Consider the following 16,519-nt stretch of genomic DNA (forward strand, 5'->3'; position numbering starts at 1 on the left):
TTTTTAATTTTTTTTTTTTTTTACTAGAAAAAATCTACTCCTTAATATATGGTCATAATAAAGTAATATAACGTCATACCAAAAAAAAAAGTAATATAACGTCAAGTAAGAATATATTTTATTTTTATAATAGGCCTATTTTTTAACTAATTGGTTGGAATTGGCTTCACCTTAATTAATTCTTTAGCAAAACCGGATTTATATATAAGTATCTCATCTGGAAAGTTGAAATAAGAAAAACAAAAGAAATTCGGAATTCATTATCCGTGTTCTCCCAACACGTGCTAGTTCCTAAAGAAAACACACCTTCTATTTGGCTATTTCATGCTCAGCCATATGTATATATAGCACTAATTTAATTTTTACAACAGATAGCGCTCTTTTTTTTTCGCTGTATTTGAAACAAAGCAATATGTATATAGCTTCATTCAAACAACAAAGACTCGTAACCAATTACAGAAAGAAAGAAACATTTGAACTTCTCACCGCATAATAATAATAAAGCCACATGAAGATTATTATTATTATGATTGGTATGTTTGTGTGCCTGATAGCACAGCTCTCTGTGAAGGTAGAATCAATAAGCAGAACAGATTTTCCAGATGGGTTTATTTTTGGAACTGCTTCTTCAGCTTTCCAGGTATGTATGTGTTTCATTCCACTATTATGTAATTTGTGAACCGTACTGCTCTTTTTTAGTGTCAATGTATAAAACAAAAGCTAAGAATTAAGGTGTTATAGTTTGAAGGAGCTGTAGATGAAGGAAACAAAGGAGATAGCATATGGGATACCTTCTCAAGAATTCCAGGTATACAGAATATATATACATGTATTTTGATCTTAATAATGTCATACATACATTAATTATATGCTTATATATATGATTTATGGGTTTCAAAGTTCTGATTATTATTATTATTATTATTATTATTATTATTATTATTGAGAATATTGGACTTCAGTAATGCAGACACGGCTGTGGATCAATATCACCGATTTCAGGTGAAACTTTGGAACATACATTTAGTTTAATTAATTTGTTGACTTCAGCTTTCACTTTATTCAGATTAATTACTTGCTCCTTCAATTAAATTGCATGTGGGAAATTATGCAAATATTCTTAAAGAAATTCTCGGGTTAGAATCATTATTAGAATGTGGTACGATAAACAATTCAGAGTGAGACCACCACCATACTAATAATATATATTACTTTTTTTTTCTTAACGATTATAACGTTTCACCAAATTCGGGCTAGATGGAAAATCGAATGTGTATAGGTGACACATGCCATAATATTCTAACATACGTGTAGAGAGTTACAAAGGAGAGCCTTTCACACCTTTCACTATCATCATTCCCAATTTGGTGATATTCTTTATAATTTTCCTCTGTTATTTTCTCTTTCTCCAAGTAATATTGGCCTTCTTGAATGAAATATTGGTATTATATTTTATAAAATATAATATTAGTTGAATATCAAGAGAAATACATATGATTATACAATATTGAAACTTGATTATAGACTTTTAAATTATAAAAATTCAACTAAAAATTAAGTATAAGGAAGTGTAGAGTAACTATCCTCATTATTAAATTGTTATGCAGAAGTTACGTTATTGTTTTGATATTTGATACCAATCTTCTACTATAAACCATAATGATGATGTGAGTTCAATTTTGGCATGTATTTATTTTAAAGATATTTCATATAGTTTACTTATAATATCAACTGAAGCACTTGTAAAATTCTATATTATACAGGATGATATTGACTTGATGAAGGATTTGGGAATGGACTCTTACAGATTTTCCATATCTTGGTCAAGAATTTTCCCAAGTAAGCAGAAGTATTATAATTTTTTAAAAAATATTTTTTAAATAAATTGAGCCTACCTTATTTAGTAACACAAGGCTTTGTTATTGTTGTTTTAAATAAATTTCTTAAATTTAATGCTAACTTTACATGTTAATAACTCAACAGATGGATCAGGGGAACCAAATGCAGAGGGAATAAAATATTATAACAGCTTCATTGATGCTTTGCTGAAGAAAGGTTAAACAAGAATTTCAACAGGAATTTTATCTTAAATACAGCCCAAAGGAAAAAAAATTAATTTAAATTTTAGCTCTTTTCTCAAATCAGGAATCCAGCCTTTTGTAACTCTGTATCATTGGGATCTTCCACAGATGCTTGAAGATCAATATGAAGGATGGATTAGCACACAAGTAATGTAAGTTAATCCATTATCTAAGTTAAAAAATTTTGGACATTACCATTTATCATATGTTATACGATATGATGCATCGATTCTTCGTAGATAATTGTGAGTTGACTTGGTATCCAAACAAACTGAGCTTTATAATGACCTCTATTTATGTCGCAGAAAAGATTTTGAGCATTATGCCTATACCTGCTTTGAAGCTTTTGGTGACAGAGTTAAGCATTGGATTACTTTCAACGAACCGCATAATTTCGCACTCCATGGGTACGATTTAGGCATTCAAGCACCTGGAAGGTGTTCGCTTTTGGGCCATCTTATATGTAAGAAGGGAAAATCATCAACTGAACCATACATTGTTGCTCACAACATTCTTCTATCTCATGCTGCTGCCTATCATTGTTACCAAATGCATTTTAAGGTTTCAACCATATCAACTTTGCAACTAAGAAACATTTCTTGAACATAGTAACATATCATTCATTCTTTATTCGATGGATGGGGTGTGTGCTCTGATATAAGAAGAGTTCAAATCTTATCTAATAGGCCAGTATGAAATTACGATGACTATTTCAATGTATAAAAAGTTAAAGAATGAGTAGTTATGATTATTCTTGGAGTACACACTAAATGTGCTTCCGGAATATGCAAGAGAAAATCAACGAGGTATATGAAAATTCGAAAAATATTAATGATAAACTGATAATTGTTATCATTTGTGGATAATGTAGGAAAGACAAGGAGGTCAAGTAGGAATAGCATTAGATGCTGTTTGGTATGAACCAATAACTGATCTTGATGAAGACAAAGATGCAGCATCAAGAGCCATGGACTTTTCACTTGGATGGTAAGATTTCTTATACTGCATAATTTGATTATGATATAAAGTTAACATCACTGTGATAATTAAGAGCTCATCTTCCAAACAATGTGTTACACCAATGTGAATTGAATCAGGTTCCTTGACCCACTTTTCTTTGGAAAGTATCCTCAAACAATGCAAGAACTTGTAGCTGAGAGATTACCAGAGATTTCTGATGCAGACTCAAACTTTCTTGTGGGATCCTTAGATTTTATTGGCATAAATCACTATACATCGATATATACTCGTAACGACAGGACCAGGATTCATAAATTCATAATGCAAGATGCTTCATCTGATGCAGCTGTCATTACAACTGGTAAGCTGTTAATGCAGGTTAAATTTACAGCAAACTATCATTTTTATCTGTCAAAAGATTATTTTGTAATAAAGTAGATGCTCAATGATTGATAATTACAACCTGGTATCAGAAGGCTGTAATGCTAAATGGAAAAACATCTTCTAAAGCGAGGAGAATTGTAAAGTGGCAATGTAAGGGGCTAATCACCATTGAATTTTTAATTTCTGTCGTGTGTGAGTTCCGTTATCTTAATTAAAGGGTGATTAGGTTCTCACTTTTTAGCTTATCAACTTTCTCAGTTGAGAGGAGCTTGATCCTGCTTCTGTATAGTATTGAATAAACTTACCATTTTATTAACCCATTTTCAGAACCAATTACTCGGTACCATTGTGTAATTATCAGTATGAGGAGTCGCGAAAAAGTTGTGAATGAACTAATCAAGTGTCAAAATAGTTGTTTACTCTTATTAACCTCTTTACTCCTTTCTTTGCATATAACAAACATAATATATGTTGAATCTAAATTTCTGATATTTCTTCTTGTCCATTGCATAGCATACCGCAAAGGAGCTATAATTGGAGAAAGGGTATGCTCAAAAGAAAAATTCAAGGTTATATAATTACATCTACACTTCTTGGTTTATGCTTAAATTAACCAAAGTCTTGCATGTTTTTTCAGGCAGCATCAAGTTGGCTGCACATTGTGCCATGGGGCATCCGAAAGATAGTAAATTATGTGAATAGCAAATATGGTAACACACCTATAATTATAACAGAAAATGGTGAGTAATCATTTGGTTTTGGAAACCTATTATGAATCATACATACTTGACATTTCTTCACATTTATTATATATATATTTTTCTTTTTCTTTTTCCATGGCAGGAATGGATGACTCTAACATTATACCCTTTACGACCTTAGATAAGGCCTTAAATGATGAAAAGAGGATAAATTATCACCGGGACTATCTCTCTAATTTATCTGCAGCTATAAGGTATCAGTCCATGTGATTTAAACCCTGCCAAGATTTTAAAATTGGGGTCATGGTCACTGTTGCAGTCATATCAGGTTGCAATTGCGGTGTCATTCTATTTCACATAATTTGACTGACGTAATGACTAGTTTCGTCCCTGAAATTTTCAGCCCTCATCAAATCAGTTTCTGACTTTTGGAAATGACCAAATTAGTCTCTGAATTTATAAATTATGAATCTTCTTCGTCCTTAATTCAACTACCGTTAAAGTATTAGTTCAATTAACTAATTTGGGATATATATTTGATTATATTGAAGTCATAGTCATGTCACGTAAGGATGTCATACTAACACTTTAACGCTCCATGTTAATAATAGTTGAATTAAGGACGAAGGTGATTCACTATTTGTAAATTCAAATACTAATTTGGCCATTTTCGAAAGTCAAAGATTGTTTTGATGAGCGCTGAAATTTTCGAAGACCAAATTGGGCATTATCTCTAATTTGATCATAGCATTACTGCATCAGGGAAACACTGCAATCTTAACAACTATGATAGCATCCATCCATGATAGAACCCTGATCTTGCATTCTAGGACATTTTAACCCTGATTTTGCTAGCTTACTAGATATATGTCAATCATGATGTTACATGAATTCAACGCAGGGAAGATGGCTGCAATGTTAAAGGTTACTTTGTGTGGTCGTTGCTTGACAATTGGGAATGGAATTCGGGCTACACTGTCCGGTTTGGACTCTACTACGTGGATTACAAGAATAACCTTACTAGGATACCGAAAGCTTCGGTGACATGGTTCAAAAACATGCTCAGATTAGAACGAGAAATGACAAGTCAAAGTTAATATATTGTTATTTCGGTCACTGTCACTGCAAACCGCTCCTTGAATATCTATTATATTTATTATATATTACTAATTTTACAATTAAAATAGGTGATATGTCACTTTTTTATTATAATTAAAATTAAATCTTTTCTTCTAAAATTAAAGAATTCTCCCCTCTCTTCTCTCTCATTCTCTATCTCTCTTATTTCTTCATTCACTCTATCTCTTTTATATATTATTATCAATGACTAATTATAAATTTGAAAATAAAAATATACTAACTTAACATTCTTTAATTGCATTTAAATTAAATTAAAATTAAAATTAAAATATAGCTATATTATATTACTAATTTAACAACCAAAATATGTCACGTAACACTCATTAACATTAAGATGAATATTTTCTCCAAAATTAATAAATTTCCTTCTTCTATCCTCCTTGAAAGAGCCTAACAACGAAGAAAATATTTTTTTCCAAACTTAGTAAACTTCTTTCTTACATTTTCTTATTTACTATCTTTTTTTCTATTTCTCTCTATTCTTCCGACTCTATATATAATTTATAATTTATATTTTATATTAGTAATTTGCCAAATTAAAATGTGTCACCAGATATTTTTCATTATAATTAAAATAAATATTTTTCTTAGCTTCCAAAATTAATAAACTTCCTTTCTCATTCTTTATTTTTCTCTCTCTTTTCTTTCATTCTCTATTTTTCTCTACCTTTCTATTCTATAAAAAATAAAATTAATAACATAATATAATTTAAATAAAAAGTATTATTATATGCATATTTTTTATTTAGTTTTAAATTTTTACTATTTATCCTTCTAATTTATATTTTCACATTTTTTCCTTCAAATTTTTATTGCATATAATTTAGAGAAAATATTAATATTGTGATTAAAAGTTAGAATCAAGATTCAATTGTTTTTTAAAAAAAATTGAATTAATTTTATAATTATCAATATAAAATTTTTATGCTAATATCTAATTATATTTTTATATATAGAGAGAGAAAAAAAATACTATTTTTAAATAACAAGCATAAAAATTAATTATTTTTATTTGTGTAACTGACTTAACACCTAATTAAATATAAAAGTATACACGTTAAATTCTTTCAAATTTTAAACCACGAATGTTAAAATCAATTATTAGTAAAAAATTAAATTCTTTCATATAAAAATAATAACTAAAAAAACTTATTATTTATTTTTTTATCTAAAGAAGCTCTAATCTTCTTAGCAGACGAAAACCTTTGTCTCTTACTATCTTTTTATAAAAGTAGTTTAATACTATAAATTTTAAAAAGTAATTTAATACTATAAATTTTTTGTACCATAATCTATAATGTCAGGACCGATGTAGTTTTAAAAAATTTATATTCTCATAATATTATTACAGATAAAAATACTAATATATTTCTAATTTATATCCGCAAAAAGTGAAAATTCGTGACGATCTCTGGAGAAAGGATATCTGTCAAAATGGCATGTAATTGTCACATTGCATCTTATTAGAGTGAAGAAGGAAATGAATGACGAAGAAAATGATTCTCATGATTTCATCCCTTTCCATTACATACTCCTAACACTACTATCATAGCTAACTAGTTGAGGTATTGTAACAGACTTCGGAATTAACTGCCCGCTCATACCAAACATAACTTCACTAACGACTTAATCTCACTAAAGAGAATTTAGCTTTGTTAGAGTATTACTGTGTTAGTTAATTAGTTTCTATATTTGTTATGTTAGTTAGAGATTCGTTCATCTGTTGTCAAATCGCTTATTTTTAGGATACGACATGGGGCCACAAACATTAGTTCATCTGTTGTTATTGTGATATCCGCTAGAGCTAAAAATGAAAAAAATAAATAATAAAAAATAAAATATAAAATAAAAAATAACAACACCAATACTAAATAATTTAAAAAAAAACAAGTGCGAAATTACTCAAAAACTAAGACGTTTAACCCAAAAGTCTAAAGCTAGGCTTGCCTCCAAAAGTTTAAAAGCTGATTTACGTGAACTTTGTAGCCAACCACTTTTTGTGCTAAGTGTTATACTTCATATATATTTCATATTTTTAGATAGCTCGACAAATTGTAGTGTTCTCCATAGATGGGAGAATTAGGTTAGGATCTCCTCACCAATACTACCATTATAGCCAGCACTGCCAATCCCATGAAAGTTCCTCCCATGATTTTATTGGTATCCATGAAACTTTGTTTAGCATTTCCATCAGCATCACAATGCGTATTCTCTTTCTCAGCTGTTGGGAAAATGTTCTGCAGGAAATTTGTTACACTGCTTACCATTTCAGTCACCGTCAGCTTAAAATTCTCCAGAATGCTCATGAAATCGAAAGAACCATTCCCCAAATCAGACTCTGCCAACAGTTTCTCGTTCTCTGCAGCTTCCTTTGCCTCAGAACCGGCTACTGCAGCACAATTTTCTAGGTTATCAGGAGTTTCCTCTGTTTCAGAGATAGCCACTACAGCACAATTTCAATAAATTAAAATACAATATAAAAGATGAGAAAATTAATGGAGAGATAGGGAGACTTATCTACCTTCCTGGTGTAACTTAAAGAAATCAGTTACAGCAGGATTTTGCATAACCGCATCCCATACATTTGGGTCACAAGCAATGGAAGCCACCACAGTCTAGTTGAAACCAACAACGCAACTCTATCAATTCATAATTCAAAATTTGTGTTGTATCAAAACGGATATGACAACATCAGCACATAACCACGGCAATTACCTGTGCCTGAGAGCTTGTACTAAGCAGTTTAAAAGCCTGAAGGGCATGCTTAGGGACCAATGGACTTGAGATGGCCTCGACGATTTTGCTCTCTGCCTCAACTTGAGTAGGAGACAGAACAGAGACTTCACTACCATGAGACGAAACCTCTGAATGGGAAGAATCAGGAGAAAGGTATACTCTGGAAAGTCACAACTAGGATATTAGAATAGAGACAGATGAGCATTTAATTAGATATAAATAATAATCCCTGTTAGTATTTTCTTCACAACATGGATACAGTTCAAAGTAGAAATGACGTAACCCTTTTACCCTACCATTTACAACATGACTCAACATGAATCACATATTGCTAGTAGTTTCTTCACAACATGAATCAACATGGATCACATGTTGTTAGTATTTTCTTTAATACTACAAGTGACAGACATTGGCTAAGGGTGGGTTTCAATAACAATACGCATCATCTTTTTATTTTATTTTTTTTCATAAAAGCCTTTTGAGTTGTGAAATGTTATTTTAAACTTCTTCGGGTCAAACTGATGTACAACTCATGACTTCCCAAAAAGCTATTCCTAAAGCCTTTTGGAAATTTGAAAGATTTAGCTTCTCAAAACAGTCTTCTACACATCATTTTGAGAACAAGAAGTACAAAATAAAATAAACAGTTTTGGAATAAGAATGCAAACACTACTTGTTAAGCTACTTCCATACAACATTATGTACAAAGCTATATGGGCCTAATTAAGCTGTTTGCTCAAACAGGATTTAAGTCAATTTCTATGGTTGACCAAAAGCAATACTATCTGTACATTGTCCAATTTTTGGAGACACCAACTATAGGAAACAAGGATAAATTATCAAATATGTTAAAAGAGAGGGATTGTGGGATGGACATTCTTCAGATTGAATAGGCCAAATATTATATTCTAAGAGAGTTAAGGAGAGGGATCATGGAGATGGATGTTCTTTAGAGTGAACCAGTCCAATGTTTGACATAAATGTCTGGTATCCTACATAAACTATGCAGCATGGGTATGGGACGAGGTATCAAAGTTTTGCAGAAAATTGGGTGCCAATACATCAGAAAATATTACATAAAGATATCAAATTATAAATTAAAAAGTAATGATATCAGAAATAAATGTAACTTTCAAAAATATCAGATGAGACTTTCATTTGAATGAATATAACAATATTGTTTTCCTACAAGAAAATCAAATAGCTTGCATGATTTAATATTTTACAAAAACCAATTTGTAGTTATTTACTTATAATAATAGATCAACAGTACCCATGATCATGAATAGGCAAGAAGTATCCAGGCAAGATGGAAATTCAGGAGTATCCATAGTTCATGGTTCAAAGACCTATAAAAATGTTTAACCATAGAATCAAGAGACTTAATATTCCTAATTATCAAGCTCAAACAGTTTTGTAGAAAAAGAATAATAATGATCAGCATGGTTTTGTAACAGAGACGTTCACCTCTCTCCATAAAGAAACCAGTATGCACTGGAAATCATAATGTTCACAAGGAACTTAATCAAATCTGAAGCCAATCATTGACCAAGCAAGAATTCAGTTCTGTAAGCTAGCTAGAAATCTTGAACTGGCATAGAAGAAATCATTCTTATTGGGTCAGTGGAATCACAATTTTGTTAACACCGTCTCCTTTAACTATACTGATGAGCATGCTACCTTAAACAACTATAAATAACCTACATAAACTAAAAGTTCACTAAAAGCAGATCCCCCTTTCTAAAATGATATAAAACTGCTTATCAGATTGCCACAAACAAAAAATTATGCATCCGGAATTCAGGCATAACAAAACTCAGCAGACTGGATGTTGAAACAACTAATTTTCTAAATGATTGACGCTTCCATACAGAAACCAGCTCTTTAATGTACCTGTGAGTTTTAATTTAGACACAAAAGGAAAGTAGTTTGAAGAGTAGCTGCGAGTCTATTTTACTCTTACAAGAGTCCTCCTTTTCCCTCCCTTAACCTATAGTGAAACCTATTCCTTATAAATTCCAATGCCTTGATTTCAAATATATTAGCTAGAAAGCCAACATGTTCTAAGCAATTCAATCATTACTCAGATCAAATTACAATTATATGGTATGTGATAGACAGGTTAGTGAGACTATGAGAACCAAGTTAACTTTGATTTCATCCCTCTTTTGGTGTTTCATTCACCATCAGTTTGAAACCCTTTCATTGTTCAATAACAATAGAGCAGACAGAAACAGCGTAAAAATTGAACTTATTTAGAAAGGAAATAAAACAACCCTAGAATTTCAAACTAGAATAGAAAAATCACACAATTCCATAATCAACACACTAAATTCACAAGCATGCAAAAACTACATCATGTATAATTTTCACCCAATTCTCATCAAAAAAGATGTGAGCGAGGGAGAGAGAGAGAGTATTTATACTTATCAATAGCTTCCTTCAATTCGGTGGTGGCTTCCTTCGCTTCCTCAAACGTAGGGACACCCTGGAACACCACCCGCGGCATGGGCTCACCGGCGACCATAACCAATTCGCCTTCATCGGCGAACTCCCAATCGTCTAACTCCCACGACGCCGCCGTGTGCAGCGGCGCAACCTCGGCAGGCTTAGCTCCATGAGATGACAAGACGGCAGATGCCGGCAGGGACGCGTTCCTCACAGACTGAGACTGGTCAGTTGGAAGGGACGCTGGAGAACCCCTGTAGGCAGTCCGACCGATGCCAATTCCTGCGATTTTGGCCGCCGTTCGCATAGCTCCTCCGCCACCCATGGTCTGATCACACCAGAAGAAAATAGCAAATAGGGATTTTACGAGAAAGCGGTGCGCTGAGTTCCACTGCAGTTTTAAATAGAGAGATGCTAGCTTCGCTGAGTGGATAACGAATAATCAGTGTGTGACACTTATGAGGCCCTAAAAGTCTCAGTGGCACACTTAGGCCGAATTTAGAAAAACAATTTAATTAAGTTATTTTAAAAAAATAATTTAAATAATAAATGATTATATTAAAATTAACTTATAAATAAATTATTTTGTATTTATTTTTTTAGTTTTAAAAGTGCTTATTTTTTTAAAAATGTGATAAAAAAAATTTTATTATGAGAAAAGCTATTTTTTTAACTTTTTCATAAGTATTTAAATAGTTTTTTAAAAAATTATAATTTAATTTTAAAAATTACACTAAATATTAACATTACTATTTTTCATAAATCAAAAGTTAAAGTATATAATATCTTTATTAATATTATTATTTTAATATAACAAAGATAATTCATATATATTATATATTGCAGTATAAGAAAGAAAGAGATAGAGAAGTGTTTTTGTATTTATATATTGTGTGTTTTTGTCTTAGAACTTATTCCTTTATTTATACACGTACAAACCCAAACCACCAGCTGTGGCCGCAGCAAATGTAGAGCCCAATGTGACATCTTCTTCAACATCTTTTTCACTGCATGCATCAAGACCAGTAGCTCTATCCTTGTCAAAAATTCTCCCAATATGTTCAAACAATGGAAATGGCTTGCCTGGAGTGTAAAGTGTAATATTGCGACCCTGTACAACATAAAACAAAGTGTACAATTACATGAAAATTAAAAAGTACTTGCAAGAAGAATGATTAAATGCGTAAAAATTATTGTCACACCTTTCCACAACCTTCTAATACTTGTTTACTATTCACTTCAACACACATCTTTTCAGAATTCTACCCACAACCACTACAACCCAACATCTCAGCCACAAACATATATATTTCTTTCAGGAACTTGTATTTGTTTCTGATGTACTTCACAGTGAGACCACATCTAGGAAACTTCTCATTCATCTTGTTCACCAGCTTTTGAAATGCCCCTGGCTTAAATTGACTGGCAACTGCCCTCTTGCCTTCAACAACCAATTCTTCCATGAACACCACAAATTGTTCAGTTTCTTGTCAGTCCATTGGCGGGGTGTGGAGGCCATTTGCTGCTAAATAATATTTATGCACAATAACAAATAAAGTAAACCATGGCAGCATAAGTACTATCAAAATTTGAGTTCAACGGTATTAGAATTATCTTTAAAATTACTTACAGCAAACTGAAACCTATTAGCAAATTTAGTGAAGAAAAGTACTACCACGAAATTATAATTGTAGTACAATTAAAATAATCACTAGCACAATATTAACATACTTCAAAGATTTCAATACTATTCTAGAATTTTGACATCTCTTGAAACAATTAAAACAAATCCTTGTCTAATTATATGTTTAATTAGAATACAATTTATGAATCTGAGTTGGTAAATACATATTGCACAAAGGAAAAAAAAACTAAAATGAATTCAAATACAATAATTTATAGTCTAGGACAATTGCAAACATAACAAAACTAGCAAAGATAAAAAAATCTGCGCGCCACGTTCTCCTCTCCATATTTCCCACATCTCAGTTGCTAGGTCCACACGCCATTGAGTCCACTCATGGCTACATTTCACAACATGAATTGTGTCAGCTTCATCAACTATAGTATCATCTCCTACGGGTATGTGTTTTGGCAAAAGAGTTACATCTTCTTCGAGATCAACATCCATGTTCATACAAATAAAATTTTATACAAACAACAAGCAATAATAATGTGGCTTTGAACCCTAATAGAATAGAACGAGGAACTTCGTAGAATTGCTCGTCTTTTCTTAAACAACCCAAAGCACCACTCAATCACATTTCTAGCCGAATAGTACTTCTTATTAAATAACTCTAGACGATTTTGTGGTGCTCGATGACCTTGAACCCACTCGTTCACATGATAGCGAACATTTCTATGAGGAGATAAAAAACCTCTCCCATTGGTATAGCCAGCATTGATGCACGGAAACTTGTCTCTCAATAAATCTCCCTTCGACAAGTATACCAAACTGTCGTCAAGTAAAAACTCACAATAGAGTGAGGTCGAATCCCACAGGGATTGATTGGTTAAGCAACTTTAATTGGAAGAATTTTCTAGTTGAGCTAAGCAGAAATTGAGTTGAGAAAAAATTAAATGGCAGGAAAGTAAATTGCAAAAAGTAAATTGCAGAAAGTAAATTGCAGAATCTTAAATGGGGATTTGGGGAGATGAACATAAAAATAAATGGCAGAAAGTAAAGAGAATGGGTAAGATCAGAAATGGGGGATTCATTGGACTTAGGAGATGTTGCATCCTCCGGATCAAGTTCATTCTCATCTTTTCCTCAATCAATGCATTCATTGATCTCCTTGGCAATCTTAGATGATTGGATCCCAATTCCTTGGCAACCCAATCTCTCTAAGCTTGAACAATTGCCCAATTCATTGATTTAATTACTCATGGAAAGAGATGAAGTATGGTCACTGATTATACCACATGTATTTCCAAATCAAAGTATTGGGAGGATTATATGTCACTATATCCGTCCAAACCCCAATTTGGTCCAACATGAGAAAGAATTTCTAGCATGATCTCCTCATCCCTTTTCCAAGGCTCAGAGGAGGTCCAATTATGGAGAGTTTCTTTTCCAAGACAACTAACCAATTGATTTAAGATCAAAAGCTTTCTAGTAAATCAAGAGAAAAGAAAGAAGAAGAAGAATGAAAACTATAATTGATCCATCAAATTACAACAGAGCTCCCTAACCCAATGAAAAGAGGTTTAGTTGTTCATAGCTCTGGAAATGGAAGATGATAGAGAAGAGTACATTCTCTAGTAAACTAGAAATTGCAGAAAAAGTAAATATACAGAGTGTAGTTCTCCAAAATGCCAAGCTTCTTTCTAGTTCAAAACTACTCCTATATATACTACTCTTCTTGATCGTCTAGTCAGCTCTTTAAGTCTTGGATATGGGCCTTTGATCTTGAGTTGAAGCAGTTACAATCTTCAGTGGGCTTAGCTTTGCTTACAGAAAAAGTGTGAGTCAGGCATGTGTGGACGTTAGTTAGGACGTTAGTGGTGTTAACGTTGAGTGAAAATGTGGGTTCGAAAACGTTAGTGACGATAACCTTTTTCACTAACGCTCCAAACCAATTTGATCCACGTTAACTTCAACGTTAGTGGCACTAACGTGACCACTAACGTTGCCTTTTAGTCCTTCGCAAACGTTATTGGCATTCACCTTTACCACTAACGTTGCCTCTCAGTCCTTCGCAAACGTTATTGGCATTCACCTTTACCAATAATGTTGCTCTTTGATTCTTTTTCCCACGTTAGTGATCCACGTTAGTTACACTAATGTGGCCCTTAACGTGGGCATGTCCAAGCTTCGAGAGCGTTAGTGACACTTACCTTTGTCACTAACGCTTCAAACGCCCCTTCTTCCCACGTTAGTGCCTCACGTTAATTGCATTAGCGTGACCACTAACGTGGTGGTGATTGCCATCTCCAACGTTAGTGACAAAGGTGAGTGTCACTAACGTTGGTCTATCATTTCTTACTCCACGTAACCCTTCACGTTAGTGGTCTTAACATGACCACTAACGTAGGCAATATTGGCTTAGTCCAACATTAGTGACAAAGGTGAGTGTCACTAACGTTGGCGATTGCTTTCTCCTCCTACGTTAGAGTTCATGTTAATTGGATTAACGTGACTCTTAACGTGGCTAAGTGTACCCTTTTGGAACATTAGTGGTATTCACTTTTACCACTAACGTTGGAGCTCCCTTTTTCCTCCACGTTAACTACCACGTTAATGTAATTAACGTGGCAACTAATGTGGGCTATAATGGCTTCGAAGGTGTTATTGGCGATCACTTTTTCCATTAATGCTGAAAGCTTATTCCCATTCCACGTTAGTGGTCACGTTAATTAGATTAACGTGGCTGCTAACGTGGCTCCTTCTTGCTTCCTTTGTCCTGAAATCAAGCAAATAGAGTGCATCAAAGCTCTGTTCCAAGTCATGAGATCATGCATTATCCATTTTATCATTCAATTTTTGCATAATTCTCATGAAATCATGTAAAGTTCACATTGTTTGCTTGAATCAAGATGTAAGTGTATATCTACCCAAAACTTGCTTATTTACTAATAAATTGCATAAAACTACCCTAAAACAGTAAAGAAAATATCAGTGAAACTGGCCAAGATGCCCTGGCATCACAACATCAAACTTAAAGCTTGCTTGAAGCAAGTACTGAAACATAGGAAAGATGAATGAAAGAACAAGATAAACAAATCATTATTATAGAAGTCAAGTTCTTGGCTTATGGGGTTTCATGCATAGCAACTTAGGTTCTTTCCTTTACTGGTTTTCAGGTCCTCATCATGCTCTTGAATACTTGCTTGATTGCATCCTATGAGACTTCTTATTTGTTGATCCTCCCTTCTTTTCTAGGGTTTATTGCATTCTTGGGCTAAGTGCTCTGTGAGGGGGCGACTCTTTAAGATAAACTTTCAGCCAACACTCCCGAACCAGTTGGTTCAAGGTGCTAGGTGTTGAGACACCCCTAAGGACCTACTCCCTCAAGTCTCTCTCCCCCATATATGCACACCACAGGCATATGGTTTGTTACTTTTTTTCTTGAGACCTTGGTGTCCAGCACCTCTTTGGGTTACTAAGTGCTCTGTAGCAAAGGTTGCTCTTGATAGTAGACTTTCAGCTGATAATCCCGAGTTAGTTAACCCAAGTTACCAAGTGATAAGGCACCCTTGAGAGCTTATTCATCCAAGTATATCCTTTGCACAGAAGCACCACAGACACATGCCTCAAGATTCAAACTCTTGGTGCCTAGCCTTATTTCTTATTATTTTTCTTTCCTTTTCAAACTCTTATTATTCTTTTTCTTCTTCTTATTAGGATCTTGTTGTTTGGCTAGTCTCAATAAGATGTGCTTCAAGCATGTGCTTTAGAGCATATAGTTGCCTATATACCTTGTTGGTGAACCAACTTAGCTAATCAATTACCATACCACAAACATTGAGAACTTACTTCACAAGATAAACCCCCCACTCTTGTTTTTCATAACATTTTCTTTTATTTGACTTAGAGGACAAGCATACATGTAAGCAAGATGAAAATGAAAGCCAGGGACTTAGACCAGCACACCTTAGACCTAAGCAATGAAATCTTAAAGGCAAAATTGAAAATTCCTAAGCTATTATGGAAGCATGTTCTATTTCATACATGATTTTTCTTATTTAAAACTTGAAAAAGATAGAACGAAGAGGGAACTCCACCACCTTTTACTTATTGGAATGCTCATGCTCTCTCTCTTGTTTGTCTTCTTTGTGTCCACTTACACTTCCCTGCATCCGTGTCATTCTGGCTCTTTTCCAATCTTCCAGTGCCTTTCTTACTGATTCATGACTCCTTTCGGCTCTTTCTCATTCCTCTCATGCTAATTCATCCTTTACGTCCTCATATCTTGTGATCCCAGGGTGCAATACAGCCAGTTGTCCGACTAAGTATCCGAGCCTAGCTTGAGTGTTTACATGATATCCAGTCTCACTCATATAGATTCCTTCCGAGAACGCTCTGTATTCATCGAAAAGATCTGCATGTTCTCTTTGTTTCCGATGCAT

General features: G+C 33.3%; 2 protein-coding genes across 4 annotated transcripts; one reads left to right on the forward strand and one right to left on the reverse strand.

Annotated features, from left to right (window-relative positions):
- Window positions 1–944: 944 nt before the first annotated feature.
- On the forward strand, window positions 945–5,372 carry LOC107478272 (putative beta-glucosidase 41). Of its 2 annotated transcripts, XM_016098409.3 has the most exons (11): window positions 945–1,002; window positions 1,764–1,839; window positions 1,984–2,055; window positions 2,146–2,233; window positions 2,387–2,642; window positions 2,953–3,068; window positions 3,179–3,402; window positions 3,939–3,970; window positions 4,063–4,165; window positions 4,269–4,380; window positions 5,028–5,372. In XM_016098409.3, the coding sequence occupies exons 2-11, from the start codon at window positions 1,779–1,781 to the stop codon at window positions 5,221–5,223; spliced, it is 1,260 nt and encodes a 419-aa protein (XP_015953895.2). In that variant the 5' UTR covers window positions 945–1,002; window positions 1,764–1,778; the 3' UTR covers window positions 5,224–5,372. The 2 variants fall into 2 exon arrangements, with proteins under 2 accessions (XP_015953895.2, XP_052114718.1); XM_052258758.1 differs by lacking the exon at window positions 945–1,002 and having other exon boundaries at window positions 1,774–1,839; window positions 2,190–2,233.
- Window positions 5,373–6,985: 1,613 nt separating this feature from the next.
- On the reverse strand, window positions 6,986–10,896 carry LOC107478270 (uncharacterized). Of its 2 annotated transcripts, none has more exons than XM_016098406.3 (4): window positions 10,429–10,896; window positions 7,982–8,162; window positions 7,788–7,881; window positions 6,986–7,709 (listed from the first exon to the last, which is right to left on the reverse strand). In XM_016098406.3, the coding sequence occupies exons 1-4, from the start codon at window positions 10,773–10,775 to the stop codon at window positions 7,351–7,353; spliced, it is 981 nt and encodes a 326-aa protein (XP_015953892.1). In that variant the 5' UTR covers window positions 10,776–10,896; the 3' UTR covers window positions 6,986–7,350. The 2 variants fall into 2 exon arrangements, with proteins under 2 accessions (XP_015953892.1, XP_015953894.1); XM_016098408.3 differs by having other exon boundaries at window positions 6,986–7,655; window positions 10,429–10,895.
- Between the last annotated feature and the right edge of the window lie 5,623 nt (window positions 10,897–16,519).

Source organism: Arachis duranensis, chromosome 3, assembly GCF_000817695.3.
Source record: "Arachis duranensis cultivar V14167 chromosome 3, aradu.V14167.gnm2.J7QH, whole genome shotgun sequence".
Taxonomy (NCBI): Eukaryota; Viridiplantae; Streptophyta; class Magnoliopsida; order Fabales; family Fabaceae; genus Arachis; species Arachis duranensis.